General features: G+C 55.0%; 1 protein-coding gene across 1 annotated transcript in view; it reads right to left on the bottom strand.

Annotated features, from left to right (window-relative positions):
• TTYH2 (tweety family member 2) overlaps positions 1–24,119 on the bottom strand; it is a 49,821-nt gene that overhangs the window by 7,551 nt on the left and 18,151 nt on the right. Inside the window, 7 exon segments of the mRNA XM_075579824.1 lie at positions 3–55; positions 266–358; positions 1,448–1,503; positions 2,782–2,851; positions 14,226–14,298; positions 15,865–15,960; positions 17,833–18,053. Of these exon segments, the coding sequence (XP_075435939.1) occupies positions 3–55; positions 266–358; positions 1,448–1,503; positions 2,782–2,851; positions 14,226–14,298; positions 15,865–15,960; positions 17,833–18,053 (662 nt within the window).

Raw genomic sequence — 24,119 nt, forward strand, 5'->3', positions numbered from 1 at the left:
GCTGTAAGTTGGCTTCTGACGAGTTTAGCAGCAGCTGTATGCCCAGCAGGTCCTTCTGTGTCACGCAGAGAGAAGAGAGCGAGTGAGACTCAACCTCTCACCTGCGCAGGCGGCGGCACCTTAACCAGCGTGCTGGGGATCAGGGAGCGAGTGACCCTCCCCCCCCCCCCCCGAATCGTACAGCCTAATAATCTCTGCAAACACACAAGTCATAGCTGCACCCGGATAAATGCTTCACCCCCTCCCGCCCCCCGATAGGTCTCACCTGTGCTGTGGGGAAGATGGGCACGGCAAACCGAAGTAAGCCTTGGATCTGGATTTGCATGGTGGTGAGGGACCTCTGGAAGATGGTGAGAGCCTGCAGAGAGACAAGGGGGCTTTAACATCCTGAACCATCCACATCAGGGATCCATGTATCAAAGTATTTTGCCCTGTCTGCCCCAGCGTGTGATATGAGGGGAGTCAGTAGGAGGAGTTGGGGGGAGTTACATGGTGCACAGATTCCAATGAGATGTATCACATTCTGCGTCTCTGCCCCAGCGTGTGATTTGAGGGGAGTCAGTAGGAGGAGTTGGGGGGAGTTACATGGTGCACAGATTATAATGAGATGTATCACATTCTGCGTCTCTGCCCCAGCGTGTGATTTGAGGGGTGTCAGTAGGAGGAGTTGGGGGGAGTTACATGGTGCACAGATTCCAATGAGATGTATCACATTCTGCGTCTCTGCCCCAGCGTGTGATTTGAGGGGTGTCAGTAGGAGGAGTTGGGGGAGTTACATGGGGCACAGATTATAATGAGATGTATCACATTCTGCGTCTCTGCCCCAGCGTGTGATTTGAGGGGTGTCAATAGGAGGAGTTGGGGGAGTTACATGGTGCACAGATTATAATGAGATGTATCACATTCTGCGTCTCTGCCCCAGCGTGTGATTTGAGGGGTGTCAGTAGGAGGAGTTGGGGGAGTTACATGGTGCACAGATTATAATGAGATGTATCACATTCTGCGTCTCTGCCCCAGCGTGTGATTTGAGGGGTGTCAGTAGGAGGAGTTGGGGGAGTTACATGGTGCACAGATTATAATGAGATGTATCACATTCTGCGTCTCTGCCCCAGCGTGTGATTTGAGGGGTGTCAGTAGGAGGAGTTGGGGAGAGTTACATGGTGCACAGATTATAATGAGATGTATCACATTCTACGTCTATCTGCCCCAGCGTGTGATTTGAGGGGTGTCAGTAGGAGGAGTTGGGGAGAGTTACAATCCTCTATACCCCAAATGGCGTAAGTGTACAATTCTGCATCAGATGTAAGAAGCTGCCCTTACACAGGCCGCAGCTCTGCCCCGAAACACAGAGCCGTGTGCGTCTAAACACTTTTCTCTGCGCTGATCTATACGGCCCTTAGCTGGGAACGGCAGCAGGTGGAATACTTTACCAGGAGAAGTACTGTACCTGCTGGAAAGGGTTTCTCAGGCTCTGGCTGCAGTACAGGTAATAATGCACAACCTCTAGGAAACAGAAACATACAACGCTATTTATTACCTCTGTCATCTCCAGCAGAGGAGAAAATAACTCCACAAAGGTCAACAATGCATCGCTCTGCAAATGTGGAATTAATGAACATATACATATATATATATACACACACACACACCTATATAAATATACATACACCTACATACTTTATATATCTATATACATACACACACACAACAGTGCAGAAAAAGTCATTAGCCCTTTTATGCAATATTTTGCTTTGTTGGTTCTTCTTTACGAGACCGTTTCTAAAACTTTGAACGTGAAGATTTGTGGATAATAGCAGGGGGCTGCTCAACTCCACTCCTCAAGCCCCAACAGGTCAGGTTAACAGGATATCCCCGCTTCAGCACAGGTGCCTCAATCAGCCCCTGCTTCCGCACAGGTGGCTCAATCAGTGAGCCACTGCTGGAGCCACCTGTGCTGAAGCTGGGATATCTTGAGAACCTGACCTGTTGCGGGGGGGGAGGCTTGAGGTCTGGAGTTGAGCACCCCCTGGAATAAGGAACGCCAGGCTATCATGCCACTTGCATTTTAGATACTCAGTACATGGTGCCACTATATAGAGAGTGAGAAACGCAGGATTGCGCACGACACGCTCCGGACTTCTTGGCTTTAGAGGTGCGGTGGACGTGTCCCACGATGCAGCCGCAACAGGCGGAGTGACACTTCCCTCCCCCCCCCCCCCCCCCGCGCCCCCATTGCGACACGTTTTTTTCCCGCCGGCAAATCTCAAAGGGCTCATAATGTCGCCAAATACGTTTTAGACGTCGCCATTTCACGAGCTTTCCGCGAAAATATCGCCAGCGATAAACATGGCGTGCGCGTGCTATTTATAGGGCCTTTTTTTCGGCTTCTCAAACTTTTCAGCCACAAAAACCGCGAGGGCGGCCGCTCGGGCGCGTATATATTTACCTCCCCGTAATGTCAGCATTCAGCGAATCTAGCGCTGTCAGAAAATATTCCGCGACATCGCAATACGCGCGGACTTAACGCACGGCGAAATCGCTTGCAAACGCCGCCGCGGGCGCATTTCTGTTTTGCGGCTGAAAATCCACCTGGTTCCAGACCTTGCGCAGACGTTTCGCGCATCTCTACTTTGCGTTATGTGCGACCCAGGGGTTCAAGTGTTAGCCCCTGAAGTGGGAGATCCCAGGTCAGCTCTGAACCCCAGGCAGGATGCAGCGTGGGGCTCTCCGGCAGTGGAGGGGTTACCGCGGTGTGCGCGCCGCCTGCGCTCGCTCCTTTACCTGCGCCGATCTGATCCTGCGTCTGGTTCATGATGAATTTGTCGGGAGCCACACAGAAGTCACTGGTACCCTGCAAGACAGAACACGCGCGCACACGCGTATGTGACACGGCGGCTTCGACTCGGCGCGCTGTGACGCTGCCTTTCCAGTTTGCACTGGTCTATTCCAGCGGGGCCTCGGCCTGTTGCAAAGTTACAGAATAAGACGTTGCCCAAAAAGGTCCCAGAAGACGTCGCGGAGGCGCTCCTCTTTTTAATTTAATAAGCGTCACTATTAATTACCGCCCAGCTCCTCAACGAGGAAAATGTCTGACCCACGCCAGCGCCGATTATCTACAAATTAGCCAAACGTGGACACCTAACGAGACTGAGAAATGCCAGGAAATGCAATTAGTGATGATCGGAGAAGGCTCATGGGAGGTAAGTGGGGGGTGTGAGAGGGGGGAGGTAAGTGGGGGGTGTGAGAGGGGCAGCGAGAGGGGCAGCGAGAGGGGGGAGGTAAGGAGGGGCGGGGACTGGCATCGTTAGCACCACAGGGAAATCAGATCTGAGTAGAAACGTAATCATTAGGACGGTTATCAGGGAAACCGGCTGGACCACACAGACTTCGTCACCTCCGGGGCCGGCAGGCTGGACAATGGGATATACCACGTGTTATCTTTAGGGGTGGAAGGACCGGGAGATGGATAGTGGCACATTCGTCCCCAATACATCTAAGCAGCAGGTTCTGGAGACAGGTGTAGGGTTATAAACGCGACTTTTCGACCATCGCTAGTTTCTTTCATTCTGGTATATATACTGTGCGCTGCCACCTCCGCTGTAGCGCTGCTCAGTGTATCCACTACTCTGTCTGCGCGATGTGAAGTGCTAGAATTAGGCAGGATTCTGCGCGCTGCATGGCGGGTTCCTTCCATCGGTGGAGGGATTGCCACACGTCACGCAGTTGACATGCCACGCGTGGTTTCAAGTAAATGCCCGGAGGCCGTTAATCAGTTCACTGGTAATGTAACTAATCAAGTGCAGGTCGGAGGTTTCAAGTGCTATCAACAGATTGCAGACTCTCCCGTCTGGGACTGGGCGTGACACCCACATTCATTACAGTAATACGGGCGATGGCAGAGGTGCAGAGGTGACAGGGAGCTAAAGGGCGGGGGCTTCCAGGTGGGACCGGGGAGGAAGTCGCATCAAATCCACTTATTTGTCTCTAGGGAGACATGGCAGTAAACTATGAAGAATGGTGTGTGAGAGATTAGGGGGGGGGACAGATGGGGGGGGAGAGAAAGGGGCTGGTCAGAGAGAGAGGGGGGGGAGACTTTACAATGAAAGGGAGCAGGGGAGGAGAAAGAGGAGAGTGCGTGAGGGGGGAAAGAGAGATCACAAGAGGGGGGAAGAGAGAGCGTGATAGAGGGGGGGAAGAAAGCATGCGAGAGAGGTGGGGAAGAGAGCGCGCGAGATAGAGAAATAAGGGCAGAGCACAAGAAAAACAGAACACAGGGGAAGAGGGGGGGAGAGAGAGGGAAAGTGAGAGGGGATAGAGGAAGAGATGGGGGGGAGAAAGAGAGATAGGAGGAAAGAGGAGAGGGGGGAGGTGAGTGAGAATACAGCACAACCTCCATGAGAAGTGAAAAGGAAGAAAGTAACAGAGATAAGAGAGCGAGGACAAGAGAGAGCGAGCGCGAGGACAAGAGAGAGAGCGAGCGCGAGGACAAGAGAGAGAGAGCGCGAGGACAAGAGCGAGCGAGAGAGAGCGCGAGGACAAGAGCGAGAGAGAGCGCGAGGACAAGAGCGAGAGAGAGCGCGAGGACAAGAGCGAGAGAGAGCGAGCGCGAGGACAAGAGCGAGAGAGAGCGAGCGCGAGGACAAGAGCGAGAGAGAGCGAGGACAAGAGCGAGAGAGAGAGAGCGCGAGGACAAGAGCGAGAGAGAGAGAGCGCGAGGACAAGAGAGAGAGAGAGCGCGAGGACAAGAGCGAGAGAGAGAGAGCGCGAGGACAAGAGCGAGAGAGAGAGAGCGCGAGGACAAGAGCGAGAGAGAGAGAGCGCGAGGACAAGAGCGAGAGAGAGCGAGTGCGAGAACAAGAGCGAGAGAGAGCGTGAGGACAAGAGCGAGAGAGCGAGCGAGGACAAGAGCGAGAGAGAGCGAGCGCGAGGACAAGAGCGAGAGAGAGAGAGCGCGAGGACAAGAGAGAGCGAGGACAAGAGCGAGAGAGAGAGTGAGGACAAGAGCGAGAGAGAGCGAGGACAAGAGCGAGAGAGAGCGAGGACAAGAGCGAGAGAGAGCGAGAGAGAGCGAGGACAAGAGCTAGAGAGAGAGCGAGGACAAGAGCGAGAGAGAGAGCGAGGACAAGAGCGAGAGAGCGAGACAAGAGCGAGAGAGAGAGTGCGAGGACAAGAGCGAGAGAGTGCGAGGACAAGAGCGAGAGAGTGCGAGAGAGAGAGCGAGCGCGAGGACAAGAGCGAGAGAGAGAGAGAGCGCGAGGACAAGAGCGAGAGAGCGCGAGGACAAGAGCGAGAGAGCGCGAGGACAAGAGCGAGAGAGAGCGCGAGGACAAGAGCGAGAGAGAGCGAGCGAGGACAAGAGCGAGAGAGAGCGAGCGCGAGGACAAGAGCGAGAGTGCGAGGACAAGAGCGAGAGAGCGAGGACAAGAGCGAGAGAGAGAGCGAGGACAAGAGCGAGAGAGAGAGAGGGCAAGAGAGAGAGAGCGCGAGGACAAGAGCGAGAGAGCGAGGACAAGAGCGAGAGAGAGCGAGGACAAGAGCGAGAGCGAGGACAAGAGCGAGAGAGAGAGCGAGGACAAGAGCGAGAGAGCGCGAGGACGAGCGAGAGAGCGAGGACAAGAGCGATAGAGCGAGGACAAGAGCGAGAGAGAGTGAGAGAGCGAGGACAAGAGCGAGAGAGAGTGAGGACAAGAGCGAGAGAGCGAGGACAAGAGCGAGAGAGAGAGAGAGGACAAGAGCGAGAGAGAGAGAGAGCGAGGACAAGAGCGAGAGAAAGAGAGAGCGAGGACAAGAGCGAGAGAGCGCGAGGACAAGAGCGAGAGAGCGCGAGGACAAGAGCGAGAGAAAGAGAGGACAAGAGCGAGAGAGAGCGAGGACAAGAGCGAGAGAGAGCGAGAGAGAGCGAGGACAAGAGCTAGAGAGAGAGCGAGGACAAGAGCGAGAGAGAGAGCGAGGACAAGAGCGAGAGAGCGAGGACAAGAGCGAGAGAGCGAGGACAAGAGCGAGGACAAGAGCGAGAGAGAGAGTGCGAGGACAAGAGCGAGAGAGTGCGAGGACAAGAGCGAGAGAGAGAGAGTGCGAGAGAGAGAGCGAGCGCGAGGACAAGAGCGAGAGAGAGAGAGAGCGCGAGGACAAGAGCGCGAGGACAAGAGCGAGAGAGCGCGAGGACAAGAGCGAGAGAGAGAGAGCGCGAGGACAAGAGCGAGAGAGAGCGAGCGAGGACAAGAGCGAGAGAGAGCGAGCGCGAGGACAAGAGCGAGAGAGAGAGAGAGTGCGAGGACAAGAGCGAGAGAGCGAGGACAAGAGCGAGAGAGAGAGCGAGGACAAGAGCGAGAGAGAGCGAGGACAAGAGCGAGAGAGCGAGGACAAGAGCGAGAGAGAGCGAGGACAAGAGCGAGAGAGAGAGCGAGGACAAGAGCGAGAGAGAGAGCGAGGACAAGAGCGAGAGAGCGCGAGGACGAGCGAGAGAGCGAGGACAAGAGCGAGAGAGCGAGGACAAGAGCGAGAGAGAGTGAGAGAGCGAGGACAAGAGCGAGAGAGCGAGGACAAGAGCGAGAGAGAGAGAGAGGACAAGAGAGAGAGAGCGAGGACAAGAGCGAGAGAAAGAGAGAGCGAGGACAAGAGCGAGAGAGCGCGAGGACAAGAGCGAGAGAGCGCGAGGACAGAGCGAGAGAGCGCGAGGACAAGAGCGAGAGAAAGAGAGAGCGAGGACAAGAGCGAGAAAGAGAGAGCGAGGACAAGAGCGAGAGAGAAAGCGAGGACAAGAGCGAGAGAGAGCGCGAGGACGAGCGAGAGAGCGAGAACAAGAGCGAGAGAAAGAGAGAGCGAGGACAAGAGCGAGAGAGAGCGCGAGAGCGAGGACAAGAGCGAGAGAGAGCGAGAGAGAGCGAGAGAGCGAGGACAAGAGCGAGAGAGAGCGAGGACAAGAGCGAGAGAGCGAGAGAAAGAGAGAGCGAGGACAAGAGCGAGAGAAAGAGAGAGCGAGGACAAGAGCGAGAGAAAGAGAGAACGAGGACAAGAGCGAGAGAGAGCGAGGACAAGAGCGAGAGAGAGAGAGCGCGAGGACAAGAGCGAGAGAGAGCGAGTGCGAGAACAAGAGCGAGAGAGAGCGTGAGGACAAGAGCGAGAGAGCGAGCGAGGACAAGAGCGAGAGAGAGCGAGCGCGAGGACAAGAGCGAGAGAGAGAGAGCGCGAGGACAAGAGAGAGCGAGGACAAGAGCGAGAGAGAGAGTGAGGACAAGAGCGAGAGAGAGCGAGGACAAGAGCGAGAGAGAGCGAGGACAAGAGCGAGAGAGAGCGAGAGAGAGCGAGGACAAGAGCTAGAGAGAGAGCGAGGACAAGAGCGAGAGAGAGAGCGAGGACAAGAGCGAGAGAGCGAGGACAAGAGCGAGAGAGAGAGTGCGAGGACAAGAGCGAGAGAGTGCGAGGACAAGAGCGAGAGAGAGAGAGTGCGAGAGAGAGAGCGAGCGCGAGGACAAGAGCGAGAGAGAGAGCGCGAGGACAAGAGCGAGAGAGCGCGAGGACAAGAGCGAGAGAGCGCGAGGACAAGAGCGAGAGAGAGCGCGAGGACAAGAGCGAGAGAGAGCGAGCGAGGACAAGAGCGAGAGAGAGCGAGCGCGAGGACAAGAGCGAGAGTGCGAGGACAAGAGCGAGAGAGCGAGGACAAGAGCGAGAGAGAGAGCGAGGACAAGAGCGAGAGAGAGAGAGGGCAAGAGAGAGAGAGCGCGAGGACAAGAGCGAGAGAGCGAGGACAAGAGCGAGAGAGAGCGAGGACAAGAGCGAGAGAGAGAGCGAGGACAAGAGCGAGAGAGAGAGCGAGGACAAGAGGGCAGAAGAGAGCGCGAGGACGAGCGAGAGAGCGAGGACAAGAGCGATAGAGCGAGGACAAGAGCGAGAGAGAGTGAGAGAGCGAGGACAAGAGCGAGAGAGAGTGAGGACAAGAGCGAGAGAGCGAGGACAAGAGCGAGAGAGAGAGAGAGAGGACAAGAGCGAGAGAGAGAGAGAGCGAGGACAAGAGCGAGAGAAAGAGAGAGCGAGGACAAGAGCGAGAGAGCGCGAGGACAAGAGCGAGAGAGCGCGAGGACAAGAGCGAGAGAAAGAGAGGACAAGAGCGAGAGAGAGCGAGGACAAGAGCGAGAGAGAGCGAGGACAAGAGCGAGGACAAGAGCTAGAGAGAGAGCGAGGACAAGAGCGAGAGAGAGAGCGAGGACAAGAGCGAGAGAGCGAGGACAAGAGCGAGAGAGCGAGGACAAGAGCGAGGACAAGAGCGAGAGAGAGAGTGCGAGGACAAGAGCGAGAGAGTGCGAGGACAAGAGCGAGAGAGAGAGAGTGCGAGAGAGAGAGCGAGCGCGAGGACAAGAGCGAGAGAGAGAGCGCGAGGACAAGAGCGCGAGGACAAGAGCGAGAGAGCGCGAGGACAAGAGCGAGAGAGAGAGAGCGCGAGGACAAGAGCGAGAGAGAGCGAGCGAGGACAAGAGCGAGAGAGAGCGAGCGCGAGGACAAGAGCGAGAGAGAGAGAGAGTGCGAGGACAAGAGCGAGAGAGCGAGGACAAGAGCGAGAGAGAGAGCGAGGACAAGAGCGAGAGAGAGCGAGGACAAGAGCGAGAGAGCGAGGACAAGAGCGAGAGAGAGCGAGGACAAGAGCGAGAGAGAGAGCGAGGACAAGAGCGAGAGAGAGAGCGAGGACAAGAGCGAGAGAGCGCGAGGACGAGCGAGAGAGCGAGGACAAGAGCGAGAGAGCGAGGACAAGAGCGAGAGAGAGTGAGAGAGCGAGGACAAGAGCGAGAGAGCGAGGACAAGAGCGAGAGAGAGAGAGAGGACAAGAGAGAGAGAGCGAGGACAAGAGCGAGAGAAAGAGAGAGCGAGGACAAGAGCGAGAGAGCGCGAGGACAAGAGCGAGAGAGCGCGAGGACAAGAGCGAGAGAGCGCGAGGACAAGAGCGAGAGAAAGAGAGAGCGAGGACAAGAGCGAGAAAGAGAGAGCGAGGACAAGAGCGAGAGAGAAAGCGAGGACAAGAGCGAGAGAGAGCGCGAGGACGAGCGAGAGAGCGAGAACAAGAGCGAGAGAAAGAGAGAGCGAGGACAAGAGCGAGAGAGAGCGCGAGAGCGAGGACAAGAGCGAGAGAGAGCGAGAGAGAGCGAGAGAGCGAGGACAAGAGCGAGAGAGAGCGAGGACAAGAGCGAGAGAGCGAGAGAAAGAGAGAGCGAGGACAAGAGCGAGAGAAAGAGAGAGCGAGGACAAGAGCGAGAGAAAGAGAGAACGAGGACAAGAGCGAGAGAGAGCGAGGACAAGAGCGAGAGAAAGAGAGAGCGAGGACAAGAGCGAGAGAAAGAGAGAACGAGGACAAGAGCGAGAGAGAGCGAGGACAAGAGCGAGAGAAAGAGAGAGCGAGGACAAGAGCGAGAGAAAGAGAGAACGAGGACAAGAGTGAGAGAAAGAGAGAGCGAGGACAAGAGCGAGAGAAAGAGAGAGCGAGGACAAGAGCGAGAGAGAGAGCGAGGACAAGAGCGAGAGAGCGAGGACAAGAAAGAAGGAAGGAGAGAGAGAGAGGTAAGCAAAGAAATGGCAAGCGGAGGGAAGAAGAGATAGTGAAGGGATAAAGGAGGAGAAGACACCGGCAGAGATGGAGCGGGGGCAGAGACGGAGCGGGAGCAGAGACGGAGCGGGGGCAGAGACGGAGCGGGGGCAGAGACGGAGCGGGGGCAGAGACGGAGCGGGGGCAGAGACGGAGCGGGGGCAGAGACGGAGCGGGAGCAGAGACGGAGCGGGGGCAGAGACGGAGCGGGGGCAGAGACGGAGCGGGGGCAGAGACGGAGCGGGGGCAGAGACGGAGCGGGAGCAGAGACGGAGCGGGGGCAGAGACGGAGCGGGGGCAGAGACGGAGCGGGGGCAGAGACGGAGCGGGAGCAGAGACGGAGCGGGGGCAGAGACGGAGCGGGGGCAGAGACGGAGCGGGGGCAGAGACGGAGCGGGGGCAGAGACGGAGCGGGAGCAGAGACGGAGCGGGGGCAGAGCTTCATGTGGACACCAGGACGTAGGGTTAAGTGTGCGACAGAGAAATGAAACAGCCACTCAGTCTCCTAATCTAATCACATCTAATCACAAGGCCCACGGGAGGGACTCAGAAACATCACGGCAATCTCATTCCCCCAATAACAGGGGCACAATCCTTAATGGGTCAGGAAGGACGCTGGCCCTTTAACACCCTGATAGCCCCCGCCTGAGCCCAGGTCATGTCCAGGCTGCAGCATTACAGTAACAGCACTCTCACTGGTGTGAGTGAAAGGGCAGCCTGTCAGCTTAACAGTGATGGGTTTAAAGTGCTGAACGGACTGATTAACATGAGATGCCGGCGGAAGGTATGATGCATGATGCATGGAGACGGTATGATGCATGGAGACGGCATGATGCATGATGCATGGAGACGGTATGATGCATGATGACGGTATGATGCATGATGCATGGAGACGGCATGATGCATGATGCATGGAGACGGTATGATGCATGATGCATGATGCATGGAGACGGTATGATGCATGGAGACGGTATGATGCATGGAGACGGTATGATGCATGATGCATGGAGACGGTATGATGCATGGAGACGGTATGATGCATGATGCATGGAGACGGTATGATGCATGATGCATGGAGACGGTATGATGCATGGAGATGGTATGATGCGTGATGCATGGAGACGGCATGATGCGTGATGCATGGAGACGGTATGATGCGTGATGCATGGAGACGGTATGATGCATGATGCATGGAGACGGTATGATGCATGATGCATGGAGACGGTATGATGCATGGAAACGGTATGATGCATGGAGACGGTATGATGCATGATGCATGGAGACGGTATGATGCATGATGCATGGAGACGGTATGATGCATGGAGACGGTATGATGCATGATGCATGGAGACGGTATGATGCATGGGGACGGTATGATGCATGGAGACGGTATGATGCATGGAGACGGTATGATGCATGATGCATGGAGACGGTATGATGCATGATGCATGGAGACGGTATGATGCATGGAGACGGTATGATGCATGGAGACGGTATGATGCATGATGCATGGAGACGGTATGATGCATGATGCATGGAGACGGTATGATGCATGATGCATGGAGACGGTATGATGCATGATGCATGGAGACGGTATGATGCATGATGCATGGAGACGGTATGGTGCATGGAGACGGTATGATGCATGGTGCATGGAGACGGTATGATGCATGATGCATGGAGATGGTATGATGCATGATGCATGGAGACGGTATGCTGCATGATGCATGGAGACGGTATGATGCATGATGCATGGAGACGGCATGATGCATGATGCATGGAGACGGCATGATGCATGATGCATGATGCATGGAGACGGTATGATGCATGATGCATGATGCATGGAGACGGTATGATGCATGATGCATGGAGACGGTATGATGCATGGAGACGGTATGATGCATGGAGACGGTATGATGCATGATGCATGGAGACGGTATGATGCATGGAGACGGTATGATGCATGATGCATGGAGACGGTATGATGCGTGATGCATGGAGACGGTATGATGCATGGAAACGGTATGATGCATGGAGACGGTATGATGCATGATGCATGGAGACGGTATGATGCATGGAGACGGTATGATGCATGATGCATGGAGACGGTATGATGCATGGAGACGGTATGATGCATGGAGACGGTATGATGCATGGTGCATGGAGACGGCATGATGCATGGGGACGGTATGATGCATGGAGACGGTATGATGCATGATGCATGGAGACGGTATGATGCATGGAGACGGTATGATGCATGGAGACGGTATGATGCATGGAGACGGTATGATGCATGATGCATGGAGACGGTATGATGCGTGATGCATGGAGACGGTATGATGCATGATGCATGGAGACGGTATGATGCATGGAGACGGTATGATGCGTGATGCATGGAGACGGTATGATGCGTGATGCATGGAGACGGTATGATGCGTGATGCATGGAGACGGCATGATGCATGATGCATGGAGACGGTATGATGCATGGAGACGGTATGATGCATGGTGCATGGAGACGGTATGATGCATGGTGCATGGAGACGGTATGATGCATGATGACTTTTCTACCCCTGAGGAAGGAAGCGCACGCTTCCGAAACGCGTAGGGTGGTGTTATCTGCACAGCGGTTGCCTCGTTACCTGCCTGAACTCCATCTGGATTCATCCTGAGCCTACCCTGCTGCTACAGTCTCCGGTTGCGGTGGATGGTACACTGATCCGGTGAAGTGTCTGAGCATCCGTCAGGGAGCACTGACGCGCATCCAGGCGAACCACACGGCGGCTTCTTCCACAACACACCAGCCGGTGCACGCGGGCAGTGGAGGTCTGAGGCGGAACAGACGGCAGGGGAATCTCCCAGAGCCCCAGCCAGACGCCAGCACACGTGGTGCAGCGCCAACGAGAGGGGATACTCTCCAATTTATCCACTGCTTGTACCCTATTACTGTCTGGTAAGCGGGCATTGTTCACCTGAGGCTGCTGTGCAGACGATACCTTTCTTTTAATGCTATTTTATTAAATGTGATTTTTTATACAGTCCTATGTCTCAGCACATGTTTGTCTTTTAGTGTTTTATGTTAGTCTTTGTACTGTATTGTATTGAATTGTGTAACTGTATCACACTATGTCTGTTTTTATTCTTTTTGCATGACCCACTGTCATCATTGCAAGAGTTCCAGCGGAGCCCATCACCCCACTGGTTGTATATAACTTTTATTTACTTTTTTGTACCTTCATTCATTTTATGTTGTACACCCAGCGCCATAGATATAACATCAGTTTCCAGTTTCTTGTCCGACCTGGGGGGTCGGAGTTATATCATAGGCTGCGGGTGTCACCTTCTGGATTAGCGCTACCATTTCTTTGTCTATGGAGACGGTATGATACATGATGCATGGAGACGGTATGATGCATGATGCATGGAGACGGTATGCTGCATGATGCATGGAGACGGTATGCTGCATGATGCATGGAGACGGTATGATGCATGATGCATGGAGACGGTATGATGCATGATGCATGGAGACGGTATGATGCATGATGCATGATGCATGGAGACGGTATGATGCATGGAGACGGTATGATGCATGGAGACGGTATGATGCATGGAGACGGTATGATGCATGATGCATGGAGACGGCATGATGCATGATGCATGGAGACGGTATGATGCATGGAGACGGTATGATGCGTGATGCATGGAGACGGTATGATGCGTGATGCATGGAGACGGTATGATGCATGATGCATGGAGACGGCATGATGCATGGAGACGGTATGATGCATGGTGCATGGAGACGGTATGATGCATGATGCATGGAGACGGTATGATGCATGATGCATGGAGACGGTATGATGCATGATGCATGGAGACGGTATGATGCATGATGCATGGAGACGGTATGATGCATGATGCATGGAGACGGTATGATGCATGATGCATGGAGACGGTATGATGCATGATGCATGGAGACGGTATGATGCATGATGCATGGAGACGGTATGATGCATGATGCATGGAGACGGTATGATGCATGATGCATGGAGACGGTATGATGCATGATGCATGGAGACGGTATGATGCATGATGCATGGAGACGGTATGATGCATGATGCATGGAGACGGTATGATGCATGATGCATGGAGACGGTATGATGCATGATGCATAATGACGGTATGATGTATGTGTCTCCACCTGTCATAAATCCTAGTGCAAGGACGAATCCATATTACCGGCAGATAATACCACTCTCGGAACCAGACTCTTAGGGTAGCTTAACCCTTTCTGTGCCAAAGGAAGCTGTATTCCTGAGAAACACCCACCTTGCATTTAACTGCTGGGTGGACCAGTAACTGTACCCGTAGGGCCCCCCCCCACCTCATCCCCCCAGTAACCAGATGTTCCTTGCGCCTGTGTCCCCCTGCTGAAGGAGCCACGTGACGTGGGCTGCTTCTGTCTGTGTCACCGTGGTTGGAGTGACAGACTGAATGGGTCACATGCGCCTTCTCTCTGTGTCCTGGTGTTCTAGGCGAGAGCCTCAGAGGGGCAGGCTCGCAGTGGTCAAGCAGAGCAATGATGGCATTATTATATTCCCCCCCGTGGTCTGACCCACGATACTGGTGCCAGTGACCGGCCTCAGGAGAAGACTTACCACGGCTGCGGAGGCATCAAGTGCCAGAGATGCCCAGCTCAGCAGTAACGTCATCAGACCGAAACACAGAATACTGCAAGAAAACACACAGCGACGCGCCTGGGTCAGCGACGCGCCTGGGTCAGCGACGCGCCTGGGTCAGCGACGCGCCTGGGTCAGCGACGCGCCTGGGTCAGCGGCGCGCCTGGGTCAGCGACGCGCCTGGGTCAGCGGCGCGCCTGGGTCAGCGACGCGCCTGGGTCAGCGGCGCGCCTGGGTCAGCGGCGCGCCCGGGTCAGCGGCGCGCCCGGGTCAGCGACGCGCCCGGGTCAGCGACGCGCCCGGGTCAGCGACGCGCCCGGGTCAGCGGCGCGCCCGGGTCAGCGACGCGCCCGGGACAGCGACGCGCCCGGGACAGCGACGCGCCCGGGTCAGCGACGCGCCCGGGTCAGCGACGCGCCCGGGTCAGCGACGCGCCTGGGCCTGTGCAGGAGGACACAACGGGCCGTGACTGTCCTTCTCAGGGACACGGGGCAGGAGACGTTACAAGGGGACTTTATAATGGCATTTATAACATAACACAACTAAGCTGTATATATATTTTTTTTTCAGGCATAACTGACTGATCCGTGGAGCTTACAATCTAATATTTGTGCTTGAGGGAGATAAAGCGACTTGCCCAAGCCAACAAGTAGCTGCATTGTGTCTAATGATGCGACTTTGGGGGGGGGGGTAATTCATTAAGCTGCAATAGTGCTGATCAGGGCAAGGAATCCCCCACTGAAGTGTGTGTGTGTGTGTGTGTGTGCAAAGCAAGGCGCAGATCAGTGTGTACCAATGTATCCGAGTTAGACGCAGCGCCGCAGGTATCTGTATTGCAGCCACCTTGGTCAGCGGGCATCCTGCATTAGCGCAGGGGTTTGGGATCTGGTCTGCACCATCCTGCTCCCCCCCTGTGGCTTCTGAATTATTCATGTCTGCGGCAGCCTGTCCGATCTCTGGCTCCTCTGCAATTAGTTGCCCTTTCCCATGTTTCTCACCCCCCCCCCCCATTCCCTCCCCTACAACACTATCAGATCGGAGATCAATAGGCATAAAAGGGAGAGGGGGAGGGGGCCGGGGGATCCCCAGAGGACCCTGTGAGCAGATGGAAAGCATCGCTCCCCTTATCTGGCTGTCTGATTGCTTGTTCCCCTTCCCAAAGGGACAAAAGGCTTCCTCCACTCAAGCCAATTACCATAGCACTAATGCAGGGGCTATTCAGCGTAACCCCTCGCCTGCCAAAGTGTTCTGCACCACGTTTCGCGGCAATGGCACTTATGGAGTTACGTTATCAATGGGTTTCAGCATATATCACGCGGAGCTGTAACAAATAATGGCTCCATGCACAGGTGACTGTCCCGTAGAGCTTACAATCTAATTTGGGCGCCTAAGGCACGAGGAAGTCAGGGGACTTAGCCGTGCTCACGAATGGAAGTGGTGCCCTGCGGCGTTTGCTGAAGGGCGCGCTGGGCCGCGTCGGGGGGATGTAAATGGCGCGTGCAGCATGGGGGGCGCTGTGTGTTGAGGTTAGGCAGAGCGATATACAGAAGGCAGGTGAAGAGGTCGTCTCCGGCCAGTCTCCGGCCAGGCTGCCGCCCAGCAGCGAGCGCGCACTCACGTGAGCAGGAAACACTTGGAGCGCTTGGCCAGTCCCAGGCAGGTGAGAAAGCAGATGACCAGGTCCAGGATGAATAGGAAAAGGTAGGACAGCCACCTGAGAGAGAAACATATCATGATGGAGCGCAGAGAGAGAAGAGAGAGGGGGGGAGAGCGCAGAGAGAGAGAGGGGGGGGTGCGCAGAGAGAGAAGAGAGAGGGGGGGAGAGCGCAGAGAGAGAGAGGGGGGGGTGCGCAGAGAGAGAAGAGAGAGGGGGGAGCGCAGAGAGAGAAGAGAGGGGGGAGTGCAGAGAGAGAAGAGAGAGAGGGGGGGAGAGCGCAGAGAGAGAAGAGAGAGAGGGGGGGAGAGCGCAGAGAGAGAAGAGAGAGAGGGGGGGAGAGCGCAGAGAGAGAGGAGGGGAGAGCGCAGAGAGAGAAGAGAGAGGGGGGGGAGAGCGCAGAGAGAGAAGAGAGAGGGGGGGGAGAGCGCAGAGAGAAGAGAGAGGGGGGGGAGAGCGCAGAGAGAGAGAGAGAGGGGGGGTGCGCAGAGAGAGAAGAGAGGAGGGGGAGAGCGCAGGGAAGAGAGGGGGAGAGCGCAGAGAAGAGGGGGGGGAGCACAGAGAAGAGGGGGGGAGCGCAGAGAGAGAGAGGGGGGAGCGCAGAGAGAGAGAGGGGGGAGCGCAGAAAGAGAGAGGGGGGAGCGCAGAAAGAGAGAGGGGGGAGCGCAGAGAGAGAGGGGAGTGCAGAGAGAGAGAGGGGGGGAGCGCAGAGAGAGAGAGGGGGGAGCGCAGAGAGAGAGAGGGGGGAGCGCAGAGAGAGAGAGGGGGGAGCGCAGAGAGAGAGGGGGGAGCGCAGAGAGAGAGGGGGGAGCGCAGAGAGAGAGGGGAGCGCAGAGAGAGAGAGGGGGGAGCGCAGAGAGAGAGAGGGGGGAGCGCAGAGAGAGGGGGGAGCGCAGAGAGAGAGAGAGGGGGGAGCGCAGAGAGAGAGAGGGGGGAGCGCAGAGAGAGAGGGGGGGAGCGCACAGAGAGAGAGGGGGGAGCGCAGAGAGAGAGAGAGGGGAGCGCAGAGAGAGAGAGGGGGGAGCGCAGAGAGAGAGAGGGGGGAGCGCAGAGAGGGAGAGGGGGGAGCGCAGAGAGAGAGAGAAAGGGGGGGGGAGCGCAGAGAGAGAGGGGGGGGAGCGCAGAGAGAGAGGGGGGGAGCGCAGAGCGACATCTGTGCCCCTGTGTATGCGAGTCTGCGAGAGGAAGGAAGAAAAGGAAAAGCAGCAGAGAGAGAGGGGGAGAGCGCAGAGAGAGAGAGGGGGGAGTGCAGAGAGAGAGGGGGGAGAGAGAGAGAGAGAGGGGGGGGAGCGCAGAGAGAGAGGGGGGGAGAGCGCAGAGTGACATCTGTGCCCCTGTGTATGCGAGTATGCGAGAGGAAGGGAGGAGTGCAGGAAGAAAAGGAAAAGCAGCAGGATTTGGGGGGGAAGAGAGAGAAATCTCTATACAAAGGATGTGACAAGGAAATACGATAGAAGTGGCTTATTCAAGTGAAGGTGCTGTAGGACGCCTTACACCTTAGCCCACACTCCCCCCCACACTCCCCCCCCACACTCCACCCACTCCCACACTCCACCCACTCCCACACTCCACCCACTCCCACACTCCACCCACTCCCACACTCCACCCACTCCCACACTCCACCCACTCCCACACTCCACCCACTCCCACACTCCACCCACTCCCACACTCCACCCACTCCCACACTCCACCCACTCCCACACTCCACCCACTCCCACACTCCACCCACTCCCACACTCCACCCACTCCCACACTCCACCCACTCCCACACTCCACCCACTCCCACACTCCACCCACTCCCACACTCCACCCACTCCCACACTCCACCCACTCCCACACACCACCCACTCCCACACACCACCCACTCCCACACACCACCCACTCCCACACACCACCCACTCCCACACTCACTCCCCGGAGAGCCTGTGTTACCTGTAATACTCTATGAAGCTGGTCTGCCTGGCGATCAGGGAGAGGTTAAGGCTGGTCCCACTCCCGCTGGGCAGGCCGGAGAGCTGCTGGACGATATTACCGGCCATCTGCTGCAGGAAGCGCAGACTCTGCACGTAATCCCCCCGCGCTGCGAAGATCTCGTTCAGACGCGACACGTGCTGCTCAACGCCCTCCTTCATCTTCATGCTGGTGCTGGACACCTGGGGGGGTGAGGGGTAAAGTGAGGGTCTTACCCCAGCACCCCAAGCACCCTGTGTCACCCCAGTGTTGCAGAAACTAAATAGCTGTTCCTTTTAACCCTCTAAATACCCGAAACCCAACCAGCAGTTACATCATGAGGCACCTCACTAGTTGAATGACCATCAGGGTCCCAGACCTAAACATGCGAGATTTGGTGGTCTTATCCCTCAAGAAGGCGACTTTGTACCAAAAGACACTTTGGCAACACAAGCTTTTTACCGAGGGGCTTGCAAAGCATTGTGGGCCCTTTTGACACTAACCAGGGACTTTTAGGAGTGCTGGAACAATTTTTGGGGAAGGGGGCTGCACCCCTAATTCTAGCCCCTTGTTCCGGAGTGCCCAACTCCAGTCCTCAAGAGCCACCAACAGGTCAGTTTTTAAGGATATCCCTGCTTCAGCACAGGTGGCTCAATCGAAGCCAGCCACTTCAGCACAGGTGGCTCAATCAATTGAGCCACCTCTGCTGAAGCAGGGATATCCTGAAGACCTGTCCTGTTGGTGGCCCTTGAGGACTGGATTATCGGGGGGTTTAGGTTCTCTCGCCCCCGCCGGCTTCTTAAACCCACAACTCTAAAATCTTCCCACAGATGCCAAAAAACAAATGAGGATATAAAGAAGAAGGCGGGGCTGCCCGGGTTACGGGCGCAGCTGTTAAAGGGTTAAAACATGATCTATAATATAAACTGAAATAGACTTATTAGTATGATTGACCCCCATATTTAATCTACCCAGAGAGCCAGAGGGAACATCAGTGGAGCGCCCTCACTCCCCTCAGGGGGGGGGGGGGGGGCAGAGAGCAGCAGGGGGGTGGGGGGGGCAGAGAGCAGCAGGGGGGGGGAGGCAGAGAGCAGCAGGGGGCGGGGCCAAGAGCAGCAGGGGGTGGGGCCTGAGAGCAACAGGGGGCGGGGCCTGAGAGCAGCAGGGGCGGGGCCTGAGAGCAGCAGGGGGGCGGGGCATGAGAGCAGCAGGGGGGCGGGGCATGAGAGCAGCAGGGGGGGGCAGAGAGCAGCAGGGGGGGGGGCAGAGAGCAGCAGGGGGGGGGGCAGAGAGCAGCAAGGGGGGGAGCTGAGAGCAGCAAGGGGGGGTCTGAGAGCAGCGGGGGGGGTCTGAGAGCAGCGGGGGGGGGGTCTGAGAGCAGCGGGGGGTCTGAGAGCAGCGGGGGGGGGGGTCTGAGAGCAGCAGGGAGGTCTGAGAGCAGCGGGGGGGTCTGAGAGCAGGTGGGGGGGCTGAGAGCAGATGGGGGGCTGAGAGCAGCGGGGGGGGGCTGAGAGCAGTGGGGGGGCTGAGAGCAGCGGGGGGGGCTGAGAGCAGCAAGGGGGGGGCTGAGAGCAGCAAGGGGGAGCTGAGAGCAGCAAGGGGGGGCTGAGAGCAGCAAGGGGGGGCTGAGAGCAGCAAGGGGGGGCTGGGGGCTGAGAGCAGCAAGGGGGGGCTGAGAGCAGCAAGGGGGGGCTGGGGGCTGAGAGCAGCAGGGGGAGGGCTCAGAGCAGAGGGGGGGGCAGCTGGCTGGCATTGGAAATGTGGCTGTCAGGGCTTTTGTTTGTTGCTGCTAGCTCCCCCCACCCCCCTTGCCAGTGTACCCGTGTCCCGGTCAGCGCCAGTAGTTGGGCCTGCCTAGAAAATCGGCCCAACTTACGCATCCGCCCACGTGGCCGCGGTTTCCCACCGACGCAGTACACGAGGCCCCGCCCCCATCCCACGTCGCTCGCAAGGTAAGAGGTGGGGGGATTGAGTGACAGAGAGGGGGATTGTGTGTGAGGAAGGGGAAATGGAGTGAGAGGGGAGGGGAGAGTTAGAGAGTAAGGGGCAATTGAATGTGGGCGTTAGAGAGGAGGGGGAGAGAGAGTTAGAGAGGAGGGGGAGAGAGAGTTAGAGAGGAGGGGGAGAGTTAGAGAGGAGGGGGAGAGAGAGTTAGAGGGGAGGGGGAGAGAGAGTTAGAGGGGAGGGGGAGAGTTAGAGAGGAGGGGGAGAGAGAGTTAGAGAGGAGGGGAGAGTTTGAGGGGAGGGAGTTAGAGAGAAGAGTTAGGTGGAGATTATAGACGCGGCGTGCGCGTCCGAGCGCATGACGTCGCACGTGAAACATGCACTGAGGCCCAGGCGATCGGGAGGCGTGCTGGAGGCGTCGCCGGGCTGGTTTGCCCTCATTGGATGAACCACTCACGTGACGCGGCCGTCGGCCGTAAAAAAAACAAATAAATTCAATTGCGTTTTCAAAAATCGCCCGCAAGGTCGCTCTGCCGCGCTCGCGCACTCTGCGGCCAGCCTCATTGAGGAACCCACATTTGTCCTCGCGGCGCGCGAGGCAACTATAATCGCGGCTTTAGAGAGAAGGGTGGAAGAGTTAAAGAGGAGGGGGTGAGGGAGTGGCAGAGGGGGGCCCAAAAATTGTAGTTATACCACCGACTCCCCTCCGCCCAACTCTCTCCGCCCCCCTCTCACAGCGCAGGGAACCTGATCTCATCGCAGCTGGAGCTATATCCCATGGGGGGGTGGATTTAAATCCAGGAGCAGAGCGTGAGGGGGGGGGGACCCCAGACACCCAGCTGCTGGGTTAGAGAAGGCTGGGCACAGGGAGAGGGGGAGAGGGGGAGAGGGGGAGAGGTGAGGAGAACGCTGGACTGTTTGATCGATTCTGCTACGATGCCGGGAGGTGTATATGTCCAGAGGTCTGTAGCGGATACAGCATTTAACGTCCTAATGCACAGAAATTAAATAGGCTTGCTGCCGGAAGGCAGTTACTCCACGTAACAAGCACATCAACAAACCCATAAGTAGTGTTACTTCATTCGGTCATTATGGTGGATAACATTCACTTAGGGCACTAGCCTCTGAAGTGGGGAGATTGCAGCTGACTAAGTTAATCACTGTGTGTTGCAACATACATAGGTAAAATGTGTGTGTGTGTGTGTGTGTGTTGTGAAAATATGTGAGTGTGCGTGTGTGTATTTGTGTATGCGTGCGTGTATATATGTGTGTATGCATGCGTATATATGTGTGTATGCGTTCGTGCGTATATATGTGTGTATGCGTGCGTATATATGTGTATATGCGTGCGTGTATATGTGTGTACGCGTGCATGTATGTGTGTATGCCGTGCGTGTATATGTATGTGTGCGTGCCGTGTATATGTATGTGTGCGTGCATGTGTGCGTGGATATGTATGTGTGCGTGTGTGCGTGTATATGTATGTGTGCGTGTATATGTGTGTGCGTGCGTGTATATGTATGTGTGCGTGCGTGCGTGCATATGTATGTGTGTGTGTATATGTATGTGTGCGTGCGTGTATATGTATGTGTGCGTGCGTGTATATGTATGTGTGCGTGCGTGCGTGTATATGTATGTGTGCGTGTATATGTGTGCATGCGTGTGTACGTGTATATGTGTGCGTGCGTGCGTGTATATGTATGTGTGCGTGCGTGTATATGTATGTGTGCGTGCGTGTATATGTGTGCATGCGTGCATATGTATGTGTGCGTGCATGTATATGTATGTGTGCGTACGTGTATATGTATGTGTGCGTGCGTGTATATGTGTGCATGCGTGCATATGTATGTGTGGCGTGCGTGTATATGTGTGCGTGCGTGCGTGCATATGTATGTGTGCGTGTATATGTATGTGTGCGTGCGTGTATATGTATGTGTGCGTGCGTGCGTGTATATGTATGTGTGCGTGTATATGTGTGCATGCGTGTGTGCGTGTATATGTGTGCGTGCGTGCGTGTATATGTATGCGTGCGTGTATATGTATGTGTGCGTGCGTGTATATGTGTGCATGCGTGCATATGTATGTATGTGTGCGTGCGTGTATATGTATGTGTGCGTGCGTGTATATGTATGTGTGCGTGTATATGTATGTGTGCGTGCGTGTATATGTACGTGCGTGCGTGTATATGTATGTGTGCGTGGCGTGTATATGTATGTGTGTGTGCGTGCATATGTATGTGTACGTGCGTGTATTGTATGTGTGCGTGTATATGTATGTGTGCGTGCGTGTATATGTATGTGTGCGTGCGTGTATATGTATGTAGTGCGTGCGTTGTATATGTATGCATGCGTGCTTGTATATGTATGTGTGCGTGCGTGCGTGTATATGTATGTGTGCGTGCGTGTATATGTATATGTATGTGTGTGTGCGTGTATATGTTGGTGTGCGTGTGTGTATATGTATGTGTGCGTGCGTGTATATGTATGTGTGCGTGCGTGTATATGTATGTGTGCGTGTATATGTATGTGTGCGTTGCGTGTATATGTATGTGTGCGTGCGTGTATATGTATGTGTGCGTGCGTGTATATGTTATGTGTGCGTGCGTGTATATGTATGTGTGTGTGCGTGCGTGTATATGTATGTGTGCGTGCGTGCGTGTATATGTATGTGTGCGTGCGTGTATATGTATGTGTGCGTGCGTGTATATGTATGTGTGCGTGCGTGTATATGTACGTGTGCGTGTATATGAATGTGTGCGTGCGTGTATATGTATGTGTGCGTGCGTGTATATGTATGTGTGCGTGCGTGTATATGTATGTGTGCGTGCGTGTATATGTATGTGTGCGTGCGTGTATATGTATGTGTGCGTGCGTTGCTGTATATGTATGTGTGCGTGCGTGTATATGTATGTGTGCGTGCGTGTATATGTATGTGTGCGTGCGTGCGTGTATATGTATGTGTGCGTGCGTGTATATGTATGTGTGCGTGCGTGTATATGTATGTGTGCGTGCGTGTATATGTATATGTATGTCTTTGTGCTGTATCTGAGTGTTGCTGCGTTTGTGCCTTCTCTTATGGGAAGACAGGGTTTCTATATTGATTTCTATGGAGCATGCACCTTGACTTTACATTTGTTGCTTGGAGTGCTGGCTGCTGCTTTTTGTTGTATATGTATGTGTGCGTGTATATGTATGTGTGCGTGTATATGTATGTGTGCGTGTATATGTATGTGTGCGTGTATATGTATGTGTGCGTGTATATGTATGTGTGCGTGTATATGTATGTGTGCGTGTATATGTATGTGTGCGTGTATATGTATGTGTGCGTGTATATGTATGCGTGCGGTATATGCGTGCGTGATATGTATGCGTGCGTGCGTGTATATGTATGCGTGCGTGCGTGTATATGTATGCGTGCGGATGCGTGCGTGCGTATCTGTGTGCGGTATAAGCGTGTCTATATGTATGCGTGTCTATATGTATGCGTGTCTATATGTATGCGCGTCTATATGTATGCGCGTCTATATGTATGCGCGTCTATATGTATGCGCGTCTATATGTATGCGCGTCTATATGTATGCGCGTCTATATGTATGCGCGTCTATATGTATGCGCGTCTATATGTATGCGCGTCTATATGCGGGAAAAATGTGTCCACTCCCAATTAAGCGATTACTACACCAAGACCAATTTCCCTAGCCAATTCCAATCTGGCTTTCGCCCCAAACACTCCACCGTAACTACCCTGCTAAAAGTTTGCAATGAGATCCAGTGTGGAATGGAACGGGGACAACTCACTGGTGCAGTATTCCTAGATTTTGCAAAGGCTTTTGACACAGTTGATCATGTTATCCTGCTCAACAAACTCCAGTGCTCTGGAATAGGGAAGCATGCTTTAAACTGGTTTGAGTCCTACTTATCAGGAAGATCCCAACATGTGTCCATCTCAGGCTCTAACTCCAACCCCCTGGATATCACCTGCGGTGTCCCGCAAGGCTCTGTTCTGGGGCCCCTACTCTTCTCTGTTCATTAATGATCTTCCCACAGCTTGTAAGGAAGCCTCAATACACATGTATGCAGATGACACAATCCTGTATGCACACAGCCATAGCCTCTCTGACCTTCAACACATACTTCAGTCTGACTTTTTGAGACTCGAAAACTGGATTTCCCAAAACAAACTGTTTTTAAACACTGACAAGACTGTAACAATGGTATTTGGGACCAAGACTAAATTTGTAAAGCTTCCAGTGACTGAGCTCCTGATTAGAGCCAACGCTAACACCACCCTAACCCCTGTCACTAGTTTTAAATACCTGGGCTTAT

The sequence above is a fragment of the Ascaphus truei genome, chromosome 22 (genome assembly GCF_040206685.1).
Source record: "Ascaphus truei isolate aAscTru1 chromosome 22, aAscTru1.hap1, whole genome shotgun sequence".
Taxonomy (NCBI): Eukaryota; Metazoa; Chordata; class Amphibia; order Anura; family Ascaphidae; genus Ascaphus; species Ascaphus truei.